This window comes from Coniosporium apollinis (assembly GCF_000281105.1).
Source record: "Coniosporium apollinis CBS 100218 chromosome Unknown supercont1.1, whole genome shotgun sequence".
Lineage (NCBI taxonomy): Eukaryota > Fungi > Ascomycota > Dothideomycetes > Coniosporium > Coniosporium apollinis.
The window spans coordinates 215,481-231,371 of NW_006913263.1; the positions used below are offsets into that span (position 1 = coordinate 215,481).

A 15,891-nucleotide genomic window follows, 5' to 3' on the forward strand; every position below is an offset into this window, starting at 1 on the left:
TCTCTCTTGTCATTAGTCGGTAATCCTAGCTCTTCTGCCCAAGACCACATGTGAACCGATATATCAGACCGTGCCCTGTCATCCATGCTCGGTGAACTCATATCCGGTCGAAATATGTACGTTCAGTAGGCTATAACTCTTACGCAACGCCGATGGCAAATACGAGACCCCCTGTCGTTCGGATTCAGCTCTTCTGAAACGTGCTTCAAGAATTCCGTCGATTCGATAAGGTGAAAAGCAGCAAGCAACAGCTTCACTCAAAGCAGGACGCTCAACAGCGACGGGGAAGGATAGAAGAGAGCTCGAGACAAGTTTGCAGAAGCCGCTGGAATACTCTTTTCACTCTGGAATGCGGCCGGAAACCCCGCTCAAGCTGAATCGTATATGTATATACTCGTGTCGTTGATCTAGTTCGCTCAGCTCGCCAAGTCTAGGGCTGGAAACATCGGCACACCCATGAGTAGGCTGTGAGCAGGCAACGCTGCAAAAGTCATGGGCCACATATTGGTGAGGCGATGCGCCAAGAGTGTCCCAAGCCTTCTGCAATCTTGCCTGTCAGCGGACCAGTCTTAAAGTCTCATAGGACGATAAAGATCTTCAGCTCTAGTGAAATGAAGCCTCTTGCATGCTTTGATTTGCTCATCTCTATAGCTCCATTGCTGTATTTCCACCATAAATTTTACGTAATGCCGTGATGCATCACACCAGAACAGCGCGAATTTTTGCTCCCCCGATGCGCGATCTAATAACTCCTTCCAAACATGACCCACTTCTGCGCCGCCGCCTTACAGTTCGGATTCGTGCACTTGGTCCCCTCCGCAATCTCGCTCGGCTGCTCAAACGGAATACATAAGCTCTTCGCGCCCATGGACGGCGCCTTCGCGTCCTCTGCAGCCATGACATCGCCATCCTGCTGCCTCTTGCTCATCTCCTTGATCTCGTCCTCGCACGGGCCGCCCAGACAGTGCGGAATGAGACACAGGTTCTTCGCGTTCAGCGTCGGGACGAAGTCTTTCCAGTCTGTGATTTGTACTCTGTGTGTGCGGAATGACTCATCTGCTTTCTTGAAGAGGTCCGCTTGGATCGTCTCCAGTAGCTCCGGAATCGCGGTGTTGAGCTCCGTGATCGCGATTGTAGACTTGCCGTCCTGGTCTCTGCGCGAAGCGGTGACGACGTGGTTCGCGGAGTCCTTGGGGCCGAACTCGAGGCGCAGCGGCACGCCTTTGAGCTCCCAGTCGTTGAACTTCCAGCCCGGGGAGTAGCCTTCGCGGAAGTCGACTTCGACGCGCACGTTGGCGTCTTTGAGGATCTCGGCAATGGCTTCGATTTCTTTGTATAGCTTGTCTCTGTCTTCCGTAGTCGTCTTGGCTGTCACGCCAACAGGGACGATGGCGACCTGCGTCTCGGCGACACGGGGAGGAACGACAAGGCCCTTGTTGTCGCTGTGCGTCAGGACCATGACGCCGATGGAGCGCGTGGTGAAACCCCACGAGTTCTGCCACACGTTGAGGGGTTCGCTGCTGGTGGGGTCTTGTACGGTGATGCCGAACATCTTGCTGAAATGCTGGCCGAGGCAGTGGCTCGTTCCGCCTTGGATACCGCGGCCAGTGGCCGAGATGAAGCCCTCAACTGTGGTGGTGTAGTCTGCGCCGGGGAATTTCTCGTTTTCGGTCTTGGTGCCCTTTACGACAGGGACGGCGAGGAGATTTTCGTATATTGCGGCGTAGAGGTCAAGAATTTGTAGGACTTCTTCGCTGGCGCTTTCGCGCGTGAGATGTGCGGTGTGTCCTTCCTGCCATAGGAATTCGCGTGAGCGGAGGAAGGGCATAGGGTGCTTGAACTCCCACCGCACGACGTTGTTCCACTGGTTGAGTTTCAGGGGCAAGTCGCGATGACTCCGGATCTTCTTGCTGTAGTATCCGTACATGGCTGTCTCAGACGTCGGACGGATCGCGACAGGCTTCTCCAATTTGCTCTTCCCTCCATGTGTCACCCATGCCACCTCAGCCGCGAAGCCCTCTAAATGATCCTTCTCCTTCTGCAGATCGTCTTCCGAGATGAAGATAGGAAAATAGCAATTCTTCACGCCCAGCTTCTTGATCTCTGCGTCGAACCACGTCTGGATGTATTCCCATACGCTGTATGACGGGGGAAGGAGGATGTAGCAGCCGGACACATTGCTGAACTCGATCATCTCGGCCTTGGTGATGACTTGTTGGTACCATTCTGCGAGATCGTCTTCTTTGCGCACGTCTATGCCTATCATCTCGGCGCCCTCGATCTTCTTCTTTTGCTGGGTGGGTTTGGTGGTCTTGGGCGCCATTTCTTTGGAGGCTTTGGGAACATTTTTCTCCTTCTTCTTGTCTTTCTTCTCCTTTCTTTCGCCGTCCTCTCTCGTACGCTCGGGAAGCACAGGAGCGTCGGCCTTGGTAGTTTCCGAGACCGGCTCAGCCATATTTCGCGGGTTGTTACTGACAGAACAATCAGATCGTCTTTCTAATTGCAGATGAGGCTGAATTGGCGGGGGGGCAAGTGTATAGCTTTGCGGATTTCTGTCTGACTATATGACTCACATTCAACTGGACTAAGTGACCCGGATTCTACGACTACGTACCAGTCACTCACTCACTGCTTAAACGCGTCGAATGTGGGGTGCGAGGGGTGTTTATCGATCAACTTTCAGGGTCCGGAAGCCGCCGGCCTCACTCTTTCTCCGGTTGCCGCGAAGCACGGAGAGGCTAAATTAAAGGTTGCGACTTTGCACGCGTGACATAGCCCCAGGTATAGCAACCCACATTTCAGCCTGCTCTTCTGCTGCATCTGAACTTTTTAGAGCTTCGCGTCAAGCGCGTCAAGAACACAGCTCTACCAAACACCACCCTCTGCACCCCAATATGGCCGGCATATTCGAGCAACAGCGTAACGCAGGAACTCTGTGTAAAGTGCTTCCATCGTCCTGACCACATACCCAACTTCTAACACAACGCCTAGTCCTCGGCGGCACGAAAATCAGCGGCCAAGACATCCGCGACCAAAACGTCCTGGCCACAACCGCAATTGCCAATGTCGTGAAGTCCTCGTTCGGCCCCAGCGGGCTGGACAAGATGCTCGTGGACGACATCGGCGACGTAACAGTCACCAACGACGGCGCCACCATCCTCTCCCTCCTCGACATCGAGCACCCAGCCGGCAAGATCCTCGTAGACCTCGCGCAACAGCAAGACAAGGAAGTCGGCGATGGCACTACATCGGTTGTCATCATAGCGGCGGAGCTATTACGGCGGGCGAACGAGCTGATGAAGAACCGGATACATCCCACGACCATCATCACAGGCTACCGGTTAGCGTTGAGGGAAGCTGTGAGGTACATGTCCGAGAACATCAGCATGCCTGTCGCGGAGCTGGGTCGCGAGAGCCTCATCAACATCGCCAAGACGTCCATGTCCTCGAAGATCATCGGCTCGGACTCGGATTTCTTCGCCAACATGGTTGTGGATGCAATGCAGTCCGTAAAGTCGACAAACAACAGGAACGAGACCAAATATCCCGTCAAGGCCGTCAACGTCCTCAAAGCCCACGGCAAGAGCGCGACGGAGTCGATGCTTGTCAAGGGGTACGCCCTCAACTGCACGGTGGCATCGCAGGCCATGAAGACGCGGATAACGGACGCCAAGATTGCCTGTCTGGACATCAACTTGCAGAAAGAGCGCATGAAGCTCGGCGTGCACATCACCATCGACGACCCGCAGCAGCTCGAGAAGATTCGCGAGCGCGAGGCAGGCATCGTGTTGGAGCGGATCGACATGATCCTCAAGTCCGGTGCGAACGTCGTCATGACGACCAAAGGCATTGACGAGCTGTGTCTGAAGACCTTTGTAGAGCGCGGCGCGATGGCGGTGCGGAGATGCAAGAAGGAGGACCTGAGAAGGATAGCCAAGGCGACGGGTGCCACGCTGGTATCCTCGCTATCAGACCTGAACGGTGACGAGAAGTTCGAGGCCTCGAATCTAGGGCAGGCGGAGGAAGTGGTACAGGAGCGGATCTCGGACGACGAGTGCATTCTCGTCAAGGGCACGAAGGCACACTCGTCTGCGTCCATTATTTTGCGGGGCGCGAACGACTACTCGCTCGACGAGATGGAGCGATCCGTTCACGATGCCCTCTCCGCAGTCAAGCGGACACTTGAGAGCGGCCGTGTGGTTCCCGGTGGCGGTGCGGTCGAGACGGCCCTGCACATCTACCTCGAGGAGTGGGCGACCTCCGTGGTATGTCTCCCCTCCATCCACCCACAATCGCAACCCCCTACCCTGTTCTTCCCCCAAACTAACCTCTACCCCAGGGATCCCGCGAACAGCTCGCCATAGCAGCCTTCGCCCAATCCCTCCTCATAATCCCCAAAACCCTCGCCGTAAACGCCGCCAAAGACTCTTCCGAGCTCGTCGCGCAACTCCGTTCCCGTCACGCCTTGGCGCAACGCACCTCCTCGGACCCCTCCCCCACCCACCCCTCCGACAAGACCAACACGGAAGACGAGCGCGCCATCGCCAAGAAGAAGAACTACAAGAACTACGGCTTGGATTTGTTGAGAGGGAAGGTGGTGGATGAGGTCAAGGCGGGGGTGTTGGAGCCTAGTATGAGTAAGGTCAAGCAGCTTAAGAGCGCGGTCGAGGCGTGTGTGGCGATTATGAGGATTGATACGCTTATCAAGTTGGATCCGGAACAGAGGGGGGGTGGGGAGGATGATGGGCATGGGCATTAAGGTGGGCGAGGTAAGGAGACCTGGTGGTAGTGGAGGTTAAGCTGCGGAGAGGCCGTATGAAAGAAGCAAGTCATGAATCCTATTGTGCTATCGGCATCTCTTCTAAGGGTACAGCCGCACTAGGGGCGGGGAAAGGAAAGTGTACGGAAAGTATAGACCAGAATACCACGCTGCTTTTGTAAACGCGCCCAAGGAGTCCAGCACTGTAGAATGCGGACGTAACAGTGTGCTCAGATATTTCCCCCGACAGTCCTTCGTGACAGAAAGGGAAAAAACCAGTGTGTCCCTCCTTCCAGAAACGCCAAGCTGAACCCGCATCGTCATAAGCCGTTAATCGCGCAAACACTCACCGCTACCCAGCCCTCTCACACAAACCTTCCGTAAGCATTCACCAAATCCCAATCCATAACCCCCCGATCGCTCCTCCCCCAACCCTTCACTCTGCCGCCCCTCTGTCCGCGTCCACGTCCAACTCCCGAGACTCACTCCCTCAACTGCGCCCTCAGCCCCCCAACCTCCCTCCTGAGTCTCCAGTTCTCCTTCCTAAGCCGCTCCCCCTCCTCCTCCGCCTCCTTAAGCCGCCGTCTCATCTCCTCGACCCCGTCGCCGCTCTTGACAGCCCTTAGCACCCGCGCTAGTTCGTCGTTGAAGCGCGAGTACAGCGCCTCGTTCTCGAGCCCCGCGTCGCGGTATAGCGCGTCGAGCTTCTTGGCGCGCGACTCGGAGACGAGCAGGGAGGTGCTGATGTCGGATTCTAGGGTCGATAAGCGGGTCGTTAGGGGGGTGAGGAGGGCTGGGAGGGTGGTTTCGAGGGAGGCGAGGCGGGTGGCGAGAAATGGGATGTCGTTAGAGGCCGGAGGGGTTGTTGTTGGTGGCTTTGAGGGGGAAGAGGATTTGGTGCTAAGCTCTCCGATCTCCTGGCCGATTTTCGAGAGCTCGGCTTGCAAGGTGGTCGAGGTGGTCTGCAGGGCCTGCTGTTCCTTCTGCAGGCGCTCGCGAAGCTTCTGCGGGCTCTGCATGCGCAGCTTCTTTGCTGGTGAGGCGGATAGGGGTGATGCCAGGGAAGGTTTCTCCGTGCCATTGAAAGGCGGCTGCTTGGTGCTGTTGCCTGAAGTAGGGCGTTCTGACAGCCCTGCGCTCTTCAGTGTCGGGATGTTGGTCATGGAGTCCGTCCGGCGCTTCACTGGGCTGTAGCTAGTGATAGTCACGTCGGTGGACTGAACAGTTGGGGTAGCTTTAACCGTACTCTGAGGTCTGGGTAGCGAGCTAGTCGGTGCGTTCTCCTTGCTCGGGGAACCTTCGCGTCTGCTTGGAGAGCCAAAGCGCGCTGGGGAGGGCGTCACTTCCAGCGCACGCGGCCCAGGGATACTGGAGTGCTTCGAGTGCGAGGGTTTGCGTAGGGTGGCACTTGTCTGGCGTGTCGACCGCTGCAGAGAGTCGTGTCGCGCCGTTCGAGGCGTTTGCGGCGACCACGTCGATGGGGATGACTGCAGCGTCTTGAGGTCGGACAGCGAGCTGCGACGCTTCTTGCGCGGTGGCTGGCCCGGAGTAGGCGGAACTTCTCCAATCGTGCCGAGACCTTGAACAAAAGGTCTTCCACCGGACAGTAGATTCTCCTCGGACGCGAAGGCACCAAGAACAGTAGGCCGGTCCCGTGAGACTGGACGTTTAGGGGAGAGATGGACATCGACGTCAATGGACCTCGATCTGCCAATCGAGCCAAGCGTTGCTTTCGACATGCTTGCAGGCTGGCCATCCGCGTTACGGCCTGTTTTGCTGAGAGTGCGCCACACGGAGCCCACTTTAGACTCATGCTCGGACTTGCTGTTCTCCCTGTGCAATGTCCCGAAGCCGAACTTCTTCCTCAGCGATGAAGTGTTCGAGCCGATAGATCCATTATCAGCAGCGAACCGATGATGCGACTTGGATATTAGCGATCCCTGGCTGGGAGTAGCAGATCCACTGCTTGCAGGTCGAGCGAAGAGCGCATCGACATCTTCGACCAACCGATCGAGTAGCGAGATGTAATCGTGAGCGTTGCCCTCCGGTACGAGAACCTCAGCGAACGCAGCTGTCAGGATACCGCGGTCACTGTCATTTCCTGTACCGGCGAGGAGGTCCGCTAGCAGTTTGATGATGGCTTGCAGCGCCCGCTGGTTTTGTGGCAGCGATTCACCGATCGTCAGACGGAAGTACTCCTCGAACTCGCCCGGGTAGAAGCTGTCAGACTTGGACTGGATAACGGCGAGTGTGTTGTGGGAGATGACAGCGCCCATCTTCTCTTTCCACGCAACCTTGAGAAACTTTTCGAAAGAGGCAAAGAGCACGTCGACCGGAGCGTGAGCCGCCACCTCATGATTGATCGGATTCTCCAGGAGGGAGTTGTAGAGCTCATTCACCGACAGCTCGTCGGCGCTAGCTCTGCCCATCAACGACTTGCCAACAACATTACCCTTTCGTGCATGTAATGCGAGGACGTAGGCCGCCAGCGTCTCATCTAGTTTGCCAAAGGACTCGCTAGCGAGGGCCGGTAAGTTGAGGCTAGACATCGATTTGTTGACTGAACCCTCACGGGAGAGTTCTTCAGACCGGGCAGAGTTCGATCGGGGTACTGGGGGTGGCATCATCCGGGGGATATCACCGAGAACTGGGGACGGGCGGTACAGCTTTTTTGGAGCAGCATTTTCCTTAACGGAACCGCTGCTGAATAGGTTCGAGAGTAGCTTGACAGGCGACGCAGGCCGGTAGCTTTGTTCAAGCTGAGAGTCATCTTCGGTGTCTTCGGCAGAGATCTTTAGTGATTTGAGTGTCTGTTGATTGCGCAACAGTAGCGTCGCGGTCAGAGCCGGATTACGTATTTGGTTTCGCATCTGAAAGTAATTGCTCACTACAAGGTGTCAGTATCAGTCCTGGCAGGGAAAAGGTGTAGAGTTGGGTAAGCCGTGGGAAGACATAGCTGTTGATCCAAACAGGGAGTGGAAGTAAACACATACATCTCTTGGTCAGAACAGGAAGGAACTCGGTCGCAGTCAGATGATCGCGAGTGCTGTGTTCGTTCAGCGCCTCAAGCTCCAGGCGGAAGAAGCCCTCGCCAGTGCTTGTAAGGGAAGCTACGACCTCTACACCTTCCTGTCCAACTTTGGCCACGTTCATACCCTTCGTAGGATCGACGACCATTCGGACAAGAGCGGGAGCCCGTCGGCCTTCTTGTATCTGCCCACCAGCATCATCAAATACGGCAGAGAACAGTGACAGATCTCCCATGGTGCTGCGAACTTCCCATCTGTGGCTTTCGCGTTCAGCCTCTGGGAAGCGGCCTTCCACTCTGGCTTTCACGAGATCTTCCACAAAGCGGGCTGCTCTTCCTTCGTAGGTGCCCGAAAGGTAGAAGACGCGTACGCAGGGATTCTTGCGCTGCGGAGCCGGTGGAGGCTTCGGAGAGATCATCTGAATCATTCTGCCCCCGTCCATCTCCGTAATGAAGACATCGCTAAGACTCATCTGCTGGTAGAAGATCAGCTCGTCGCCGTCTCGATTGGCGCTCAAAGTCTCCGCAGTCGCGGAAGCTGGTTTGTCAAGCTCCACGAGTAAAGCACGTGCCGAAATTGCACCCGGTGACCCTCTACGGAGCAGTACCAAACAGTCCGCGAACAGCAAGAAAATACAAGCCCTGGAAGCGGCAGCCTGAGGATCCGGATGATATGGAGGGACAAGTTCTGCCACATCAATAGCGGTGATAAGACGTCCTTGAGGACGGAAGTGCTGCGGCCATGTTGGGATCAGTCGTCGGAGCCGATCAAGCGATTTGCTTTGTTGTGTGGCGACTGAGTCTTGCGAGCATATCTCTGTAATGATGTCGCGCGCCTTTAGTAAGGGTTTCAATGCAGGATGCCTGGCGGGAAGCTGCTTGACGATGTTGTCGATGTACAGGTTGTAGCGCGGTAATCGTTGAATCGGCTCTATTAGCATAGATGTGAGCCTCTGCTCTCCGGTTTCTTGCACGCGTTTCGAGAAGCTCGATCCGGTCTCTTTCATGAATATCCTTAGGAACTGTGCGAACTGCGAATGTGCTTGGATGTAATCCGAGTAGCATTCTGTGAACTTGGGAAACCAAGCAACTAGGCACCTAGCTAGCGTAAGAGTACCAGTCAGGTCGGTTCGGCTGGCGTCAGCAGGCTTTGGAACCGAAGGGTAGCCATCCGTGGTAGCCTCGATGTCTTGGATCGCGTCGTTCTCTGTCTCCTCCAGGACAGCGCGAAGCGCATCTAGAAACTTGGTGTTGACCTCAAGAATCTGATCCAGACTGGGCGGGAAGAGGCCTCTGAGCGCTTGCTCGCTTGGACTGCTACTGGACATCGCCTTGTCCTTGGCTTTTTGTCGAAAATCTTCCGCTACGCTGTGCAGGAGGTCATAGATCTTGCCAACGTAGCTCTCTTCGGTGTCCAAGAGCTCGCACATCTCGCGCCTAAGGGCCTCCTTCTGCTTTCTTGAGAACACTATACTGCGATTGATGGCCGTCGGGCGAGAGGGAGCCCGTCGCACCTTCGAGGTGGGAATGAACGCCGCTTCACCGAAGAGTTTGACCACCGGCGCATACTCGCCATAGCGCTGGACAGCAACATCTTCCTCCTCTTCGAACATTGTAGACTCCCGCGGTCGGTTGCTGTCCAGCTCTTTCATCGATCCCGGTGGAAGCACAACATCAAGATCAAGCCATGACATCGATTGTTCGCAAAGAGCGCGACGTACGTCCTTGATGACTTCTACGACATTTTCCACCTTAACCATGCGACTTGCCAGAATGGCAGCATGCGCCTCGGTGAACAGCTTCGGCGCCGAAGGCAACCCGCCCAAAGTACTTGACTGCTTTCCCCATAACTCTTTCACGTTCACTGGAAGTTCGGAGAAGTACTTGTAAAGACTGAAGGCTAGGCCCCGGCAGATGTCGTCGCCTTGCTCCTCGCGCGCGAGGCAGTGGACGGCGGCGTACAATGGAGAGCTCGGCGAGACGGTGAGGCGCGGGAACGACTGGAATCCGGCCGGCGAATAGACATGAACTTGGATGCGCGAGCTGCTTGCGCTCGATATGGTGGTTGCAGAGTTGCCATAGAAAAGCAGAAGAGGCGACTCGGAAAGTAATTCGTCGGTGGTATAGAACAGCGACAGCACGTCTGGCGACAGCGGCGGTAGAGGTGGGTTGACTACAACCATGGTTGTTGACGGCGTGAGTATAACTAAGCTCTTTCTTCGAGCGATGTCCCAATTGGTCCCCCGAACGGTCGACGATTCTCAGGCCATGAAACGAATTAGTTGAATGAGTGGACGCGTCGGCCAGAAAGCGGACGCAGGTGCTGTTGTCTGTTGTTGTGGAAGCTGTCGACAGCAAACAAGTGAGCGGGTGGTGGCTTGTTGTTGCAGGCCCGGGAAGGCCCAAAAGAGTTGAGTGTACGCCCTGAGGATGCAGCTAAAGTGGGAAACAACGAGGGTGAGAGCAAGGTAGTCCCGGCGCCTGCAGCTGTGGCTTGATCGATTGTGTGACGATGCTGTTTCCAATATTACTCGTTTGGGCTTTGATGAGAGGAGACGCGCAGGCGCGGTTGACGCGTTTCATGTTTACCGTCATAGCTCCTCAAACAGTCAGGCAACAAGGCATCATCCCGCCTTCAGGCTATTCTTCACATCCAAACCCCACGCCCATCCTGACCCCACTTCGGGTTAGGGTTAGGGATAGAGATGGCGACTCAAGATGCAACTGGCATCCCGTTCTCACTCGCCCATGAGCAACAAAGCTTCAGATTGATAGAACTACCCCCAGAGCTCCTCGATCTCTTAGCTAGTGGAGATTCGCCGGTGTAGGTAATGTCGACCATCTCAAGCAGTAGAGTCTACTCGAATCTAACTTTCAACAGGCTGTCGATAAAATCTGCGGAAGCCTCGGCCAGCCCAGACGCTCCTCCAAAGCCCGCTCATGCCGTCCTCTGCACGCCGAACAGGACCTACCAACTCCGCCATGTCCAAACCTCCAATTCTGTCCTCATCACCCAAGCTTTCGAGCATTATCTCAACGGGGAAGAAGAATTACCAGTGCCCGGCATTTCTGCAGTAGCGGCCTGCACCGCAACTCTCGAGCTGCACCCTACAACCGACTCCGCCATCCCCTACCTCAAGCAAGCTCTGCCAATCTGGCACGGGACGGAAGCAGAAGTCATAACCCCGCCATCTTCACAAGCGACAAGGAGCAAGCATGCCATCTTCACCGACGTCCCCCTCTCATCTGGCGAATGTGACGCAGCATGGATGCAACTGTGCGCCTTCAGCCATAACGGCGCGTCCTTCCGACCATCAGCGCGGGTTCGCCTCCGATTGTGGCAGGCCCTTATGAGTGCTGCCTATTCGGAGAGTATAGACCCCGGATCCCAGTTCCTCACATCAGATCTGTGGAAAGCAATTTCAGATGAAGGGTACCCCCAGGGCCTAGTAGAAGCCGTGCTGCGGCGCTTGACGCCGGAGGAGCAGGATATGGCAACTGGCTGGGCAAGCATTGACGCGTCCAAATGCGCCGCATGGGTCGGGGCGACGATGTTAGAAGCGCAGGCGGAGCTGGGAACGGAGTTACTTACTGCGCGGTTCTTGGATGGGTGGAGGGATAGCCTGCCTGAAGCGTGGCGCGGCGGGGCTGAGCTGAGCGCGATACAGGTAGGTTCTTATGATTGTAGAGCATGAGAGTTGAGATGCTGACTGGTGTAAAGGACGTGTACGTACTCTCGAGTGCCACGAACATCGCTTTGAAGCCTGAGTTGGTCAGTGAAACCAGTGCCGGTAAGGCTGAGGCGGGCAGCAAGCTGGCTGCGGGAGGGAGGAAATGGCACGAGAGGTTCAAGAAAGGGCGACGGTAATGGCCCATTAACAATAAGGGGTGTGAATTCAAAGCAACTCGAATTTGCGCTCAGTAAGTGTATCGGTATATCCTCTAACAAATCTAAATGGAGCTCTGCGACATGGCAAATTATTGCCCAGTGTTCAATACTACCCTTCTCAGCACCTCATTCCAGTCAGAGCTGCAAATTGAATCCTAATACGTTTTAAGTCATGAAGGTCTTCCCATCCCATATTTGTCGAAGGTTCCCTGTGATCCTCGTCGGCTGCCCAATGCAACTCCATTCGCCCATCTTGGGTACTTGAATACCTGTTCCCTACGAACTGCTGTCTCATAGCCCTGCAAAGCCCACTAAGCGCGCCCAATAGTTGAAAGGAATCTGATACATTTTTGGGTAGGAGCCTAGATCGAGGCATACAACAAGAATTTCCAGATGCATACCTGAGTGGTTTACTTTAGACTTACTGTAATAGATGTATAAAGCGGCAAGGGCTATCCAAACATCCGTTGTCGCACCTTAGCTGCTGCTTTTTTTTTCACCGCCAGGTCTATGAAGGAAATCAGGTTAGGAGAAACAACTAGACTAATTTCACGCCATAGAAGGTACACTAAATATGCGGCTCGACTATTTCGCGCGTCAATCTTCCTAGGTTAGTGTTGAGTTATGTATTATAGTTAGGCTATCCGCCTATAGCTCCACGAGTAGCTTTCGACCTGGCGACGTGTTTGTTTTAATAACCTTCGGGCGTTCCAGGTTGTCAGCCATCAGGGTCCCGCAAGATCCCGGCCAACGTCATCAGAATGCGGATTTCGAGCGTGGTGTTTTCATGAACTCCGTGTAGAACCACAATCGAAGCATTACCACGCCACACAATGAAGCGCCATGTTCGTGCTCCCACTCAAGCGATTTTCTCGAGGTACGGCTAGCAAGACACGATGCTGGCCGCGGAGTGTCCTTCCTCAGCCAACACGCCGGGCACTCCATCTGGCCCCGCCGTTTCTTCTGGACGATTATATCCCCAGATATCACCTCATCTCATCACTTGATGCCGCTCGTAAACGGTCTGAGGCATACGCCCATCTGCGCAATTGCAACCTCTGCCCGCGGCTCTGCGGAGTCAATCGGTACGAGAAGACCGGTACCTGTCTCATCGGAGTCAATGTTCTCTGCAATGTGATTGCCCCACACTTCGGCGAGGGTATGGCATGTCTTGTTCACTCGAACCAGCGCGCTGGATCACTCGCTGATGGACAGTAGAGCCATGCATTCAAGGCCACAACGGGTCCGGCTCTGTCTTCTTCTCGGGCTGCAACCTCCGCTGCGTCTTCTGCCAGAACCATGACATCGCACACCAGCGTAACGGTTTCGAACTTACGCCTGAAGAGCTCGCAGAATGGTACATGAAGCTGCAAGAGATCGGCGGTTGCCATAACATCAACCTTGTTACGCCGGAACATGTCGTTCCGCAAGTCGTACTCTCGATCCTACACGCACGAGATCTGGGCTTACGGATACCCATCATCTATAACACGTCCTCCTTCGACTCCCTAGACTCGCTGAGGCTACTGGATGGACTCGTAGATATCTATCTGCCGGACTTCAAGGTCTGGAAAGACAGCACCTCGAAGCGGTTACTGAAGGCCGATAATTACACCTCCGTGGCCATGGAGAGCATCAAAGCCATGCATGCCCAAGTCGGTGATCTCTGCTTCACGCCTGACGGGATTGCAAAGAAGGGCGTGCTGGTGAGGCATTTGGTCATGCCTGGCAAGGAGGATGAAGGACGAGAAATTGTCAAGTGGCTCGCGGAGAACGTATCCAAGGACATCTTCGTGCATATCATGGAGCAGTACCACCCACGAGCGCATGTTGGGAAGCCTAAGCGCACGACTGGAAAGAATGTAGATATTACCGAGCCCGGGGGACTACCGGCTGCGAAAGACGGCAAGGAGAAAATCCGGTATGGGGACATCAACCGGCCTGTGAGCATGCAGGAAGTTTCTAGTGTAAAAGAGGCGGCAATAGATGCAGGCCTGTGGAGGTTTGTGGAGGCCGCAGAGCATGGGGGCTTCAATATCTGAACACCCTGTTCTGATGTCCGGCTTTAAACCGCAAAACATTGATCCGAACCGAGAAGGAATACTCTATCACTTCGGCCGATTGGTTTTGAACATTGGCAAAACGCCAATTACAAGCTGTTGGCAGGTGTCTCGCAGTCTCAAATATATGCGATAGCCGAGGAATGCTTTCGCCCGTTTTTTTTTTTTTTTTTTTACAGACGCGAAGCACCTGTACTAAGCAACAGCGGGCTAAGCACTCTCAAACACTTGAGGAAGTGATTTTTGGTGCGAGTATAGAAGGCCGATTGCGGACAATGTTACGTTCTTTGTCCTTGCCCAGTTGTCTACCTACATTCCCTCTAAGGCCCATCATGGGTACTCAGGTTCAACAGGTGTGATGACGCGTCCTACTCAAGATCCCTCCGACCTCGGTTGCAGAGTTGAGTTGCAGGACGGACTCTATGGGCATCTCTCATTCGATCGGCAAGGATCTTGTCGCATGTTTGGAAAGCAAGTGGTCCTCCGATCGACTCTCCCGTCGCGCTGGGTCTGTTATGGATGGCTTTGTTTGAAGGCCCGTGAACTTCCACAATACCTCATGGGGTAGCTTCATAGCTATTCATAGTTGTTCTTGAAAGCACCGCATCCGGTTGCATTCGCCTCCAACAAGCCACAGCATCTTCGGTCGTCTTTCTCTCAATTTCATTTATTCAGGCGTCATGTCTAGTCACCGTTGACACTAGCTACCATGCGTCTGAACAGCGACTACCAAACCATGTTCAACTCGACAAATTGCACACCGATGATGCTCGAGCTGGTCTATCAGGAACAAGGATACCTTACCAAGTCACTGTCGAAGACACACGTCCTCCTGCAAGGACTGCGTGCCGAGCTTGTGGATATCGAACGATGTCTGCAGGAAGACCAACCTCGACCGAAGAAGAGACGGACGGAGCATACGCGTTGGAAGACTAGGCAGGCTGTTGAGAATTGCGAAAACGAGCAGCAGGTGCTGCTGGAAGCCTTGGGAGTCTGCGAGGCCAAGATCTCGGCCGCACAACAGAGGGCGGCGTTGTACAATCAACAGCCGTCTACTGGCCTCTGGTCGCCGGCCTTTCCAACACAGCTGACGCTACCGCTTAATGAGGTTGACCATGGAGCACTCTCATCGCCATTGTGGTCCCCAGTGCAACCTTACGGATTCCAGTTCCAGCGTGGCGAATCTATGTTTATGGAGTGCAACAATTCGCTTTTCTCCCAACCCATTTATGGCCCTCCAACATCGATCTACGTCAATCCCAATGAGCTGCTGTATTATCCACCAAACTACAGCTACCTCACGCCAGCAATGGGGACGCAGTATCCGGAGGACCTACTTTCTCTAAGCGCTCCAAACTTCAGATTTGTCCCACTACAGATCCGGTCTGACGAACCACCAACACAATCTCGAAAGAACTCAACACTAAGTCCTACAGCACCGACTTTTACGCCAACCACTTTTGTCTTGGCCCATCGGCGAAAAGAGAGCGCACCACTATCTCCTTTCAGCCAACCGCAGAAATCTGCCTTCTTCCCACCTCAACCTCGGCCGAAGGAAGCAGTCGAGCCACCTGCTGAACAATCCAAGAACCGGCGGTACTCGGCGGATGCCGCCGACCCGACTGTACACCGCTTGTCATTGAGAAGCGCGGGATCGAAAAAGCACAAGAGGAATCAGTTGAGCAACACGACGGACTCGTCCCTTGAGAGTGTAGAGGAGGGTAAGAAGGCGAGGCGGGGTTCTCTGGTTGAAAGTGAGGAGGCTAACGGAGAGACTATGAACTGGTTGGAAGGTCCCGTAATTGCTGTATCTTAGGGTCAAAAACTGACCTTTGGTCGCTCTGGGGGCTGTAAGGAAACTGCGGGCTCGCGTGGTATTGCTTTGCTTCTGTTTTGCACGAATATATGGCCCTGTAGAAATTGACTCTGACTCATGTATCTATTCTGTGTATGCATCCTGCAACTCATCGATGCCTGGGCTATCGCCACATCAATGCTTGTGGCAATCAATTCTGTGTTGCCACGTGACTACGGGTTTCCGCGATCATCAGGACGCGTTACTCTACCCAGGCGCGAACTTAAGCAGCTGCAACCCGAGAAAATATCATCCAATACATTTCTACATCAAGCCTACGCTCAAGCTGCTAATGTAGAC

At 54.6% G+C, this 15,891-nt stretch overlaps 5 protein-coding genes across 5 annotated transcripts; 3 read left to right on the forward strand and 2 right to left on the reverse strand.

Annotated features, from left to right (window-relative positions):
* Positions 1 to 742: 742 nt before the first annotated feature.
* W97_00078 (prolyl-tRNA synthetase) lies at positions 743 to 2,455 on the reverse strand (the record flags this gene model as incomplete). The annotated part of the gene is made up of 1 exon (XM_007777995.1): positions 743 to 2,455. The coding sequence occupies one exon, from the start codon at positions 2,453 to 2,455 to the stop codon at positions 743 to 745; it is 1,713 nt and encodes a 570-aa protein (XP_007776185.1).
* Positions 2,456 to 2,894: 439 nt separating this feature from the next.
* Positions 2,895 to 4,759, forward strand: W97_00079 (T-complex protein 1 subunit alpha; the record flags this gene model as incomplete). Its single annotated transcript, XM_007777996.1, has 3 exons — positions 2,895 to 2,937; positions 2,992 to 4,265; positions 4,340 to 4,759. The coding sequence occupies 3 exons, from the start codon at positions 2,895 to 2,897 to the stop codon at positions 4,757 to 4,759; spliced, it is 1,737 nt and encodes a 578-aa protein (XP_007776186.1).
* Positions 4,760 to 5,241: 482 nt separating this feature from the next.
* Positions 5,242 to 9,970, reverse strand: W97_00080 (uncharacterized protein; the record flags this gene model as incomplete). Its single annotated transcript, XM_007777997.1, has 2 exons — positions 5,242 to 7,646; positions 7,753 to 9,970. The coding sequence occupies 2 exons, from the start codon at positions 9,968 to 9,970 to the stop codon at positions 5,242 to 5,244; spliced, it is 4,623 nt and encodes a 1,540-aa protein (XP_007776187.1).
* A 522-nt stretch (positions 9,971 to 10,492) lies between these two features.
* W97_00081 (uncharacterized protein) lies at positions 10,493 to 11,655 on the forward strand (the record flags this gene model as incomplete). Its single annotated transcript, XM_007777998.1, has 3 exons — positions 10,493 to 10,611; positions 10,669 to 11,455; positions 11,509 to 11,655. The coding sequence occupies 3 exons, from the start codon at positions 10,493 to 10,495 to the stop codon at positions 11,653 to 11,655; spliced, it is 1,053 nt and encodes a 350-aa protein (XP_007776188.1).
* An 864-nt stretch (positions 11,656 to 12,519) lies between these two features.
* On the forward strand, positions 12,520 to 13,718 carry W97_00082 (uncharacterized protein; the record flags this gene model as incomplete). The annotated part of the gene is made up of 3 exons (XM_007777999.1): positions 12,520 to 12,835; positions 12,892 to 13,538; positions 13,587 to 13,718. 3 exons carry the CDS (start codon positions 12,520 to 12,522, stop codon positions 13,716 to 13,718), a joined length of 1,095 nt encoding a protein of 364 aa, XP_007776189.1.
* Between the last annotated feature and the right edge of the window lie 2,173 nt (positions 13,719 to 15,891).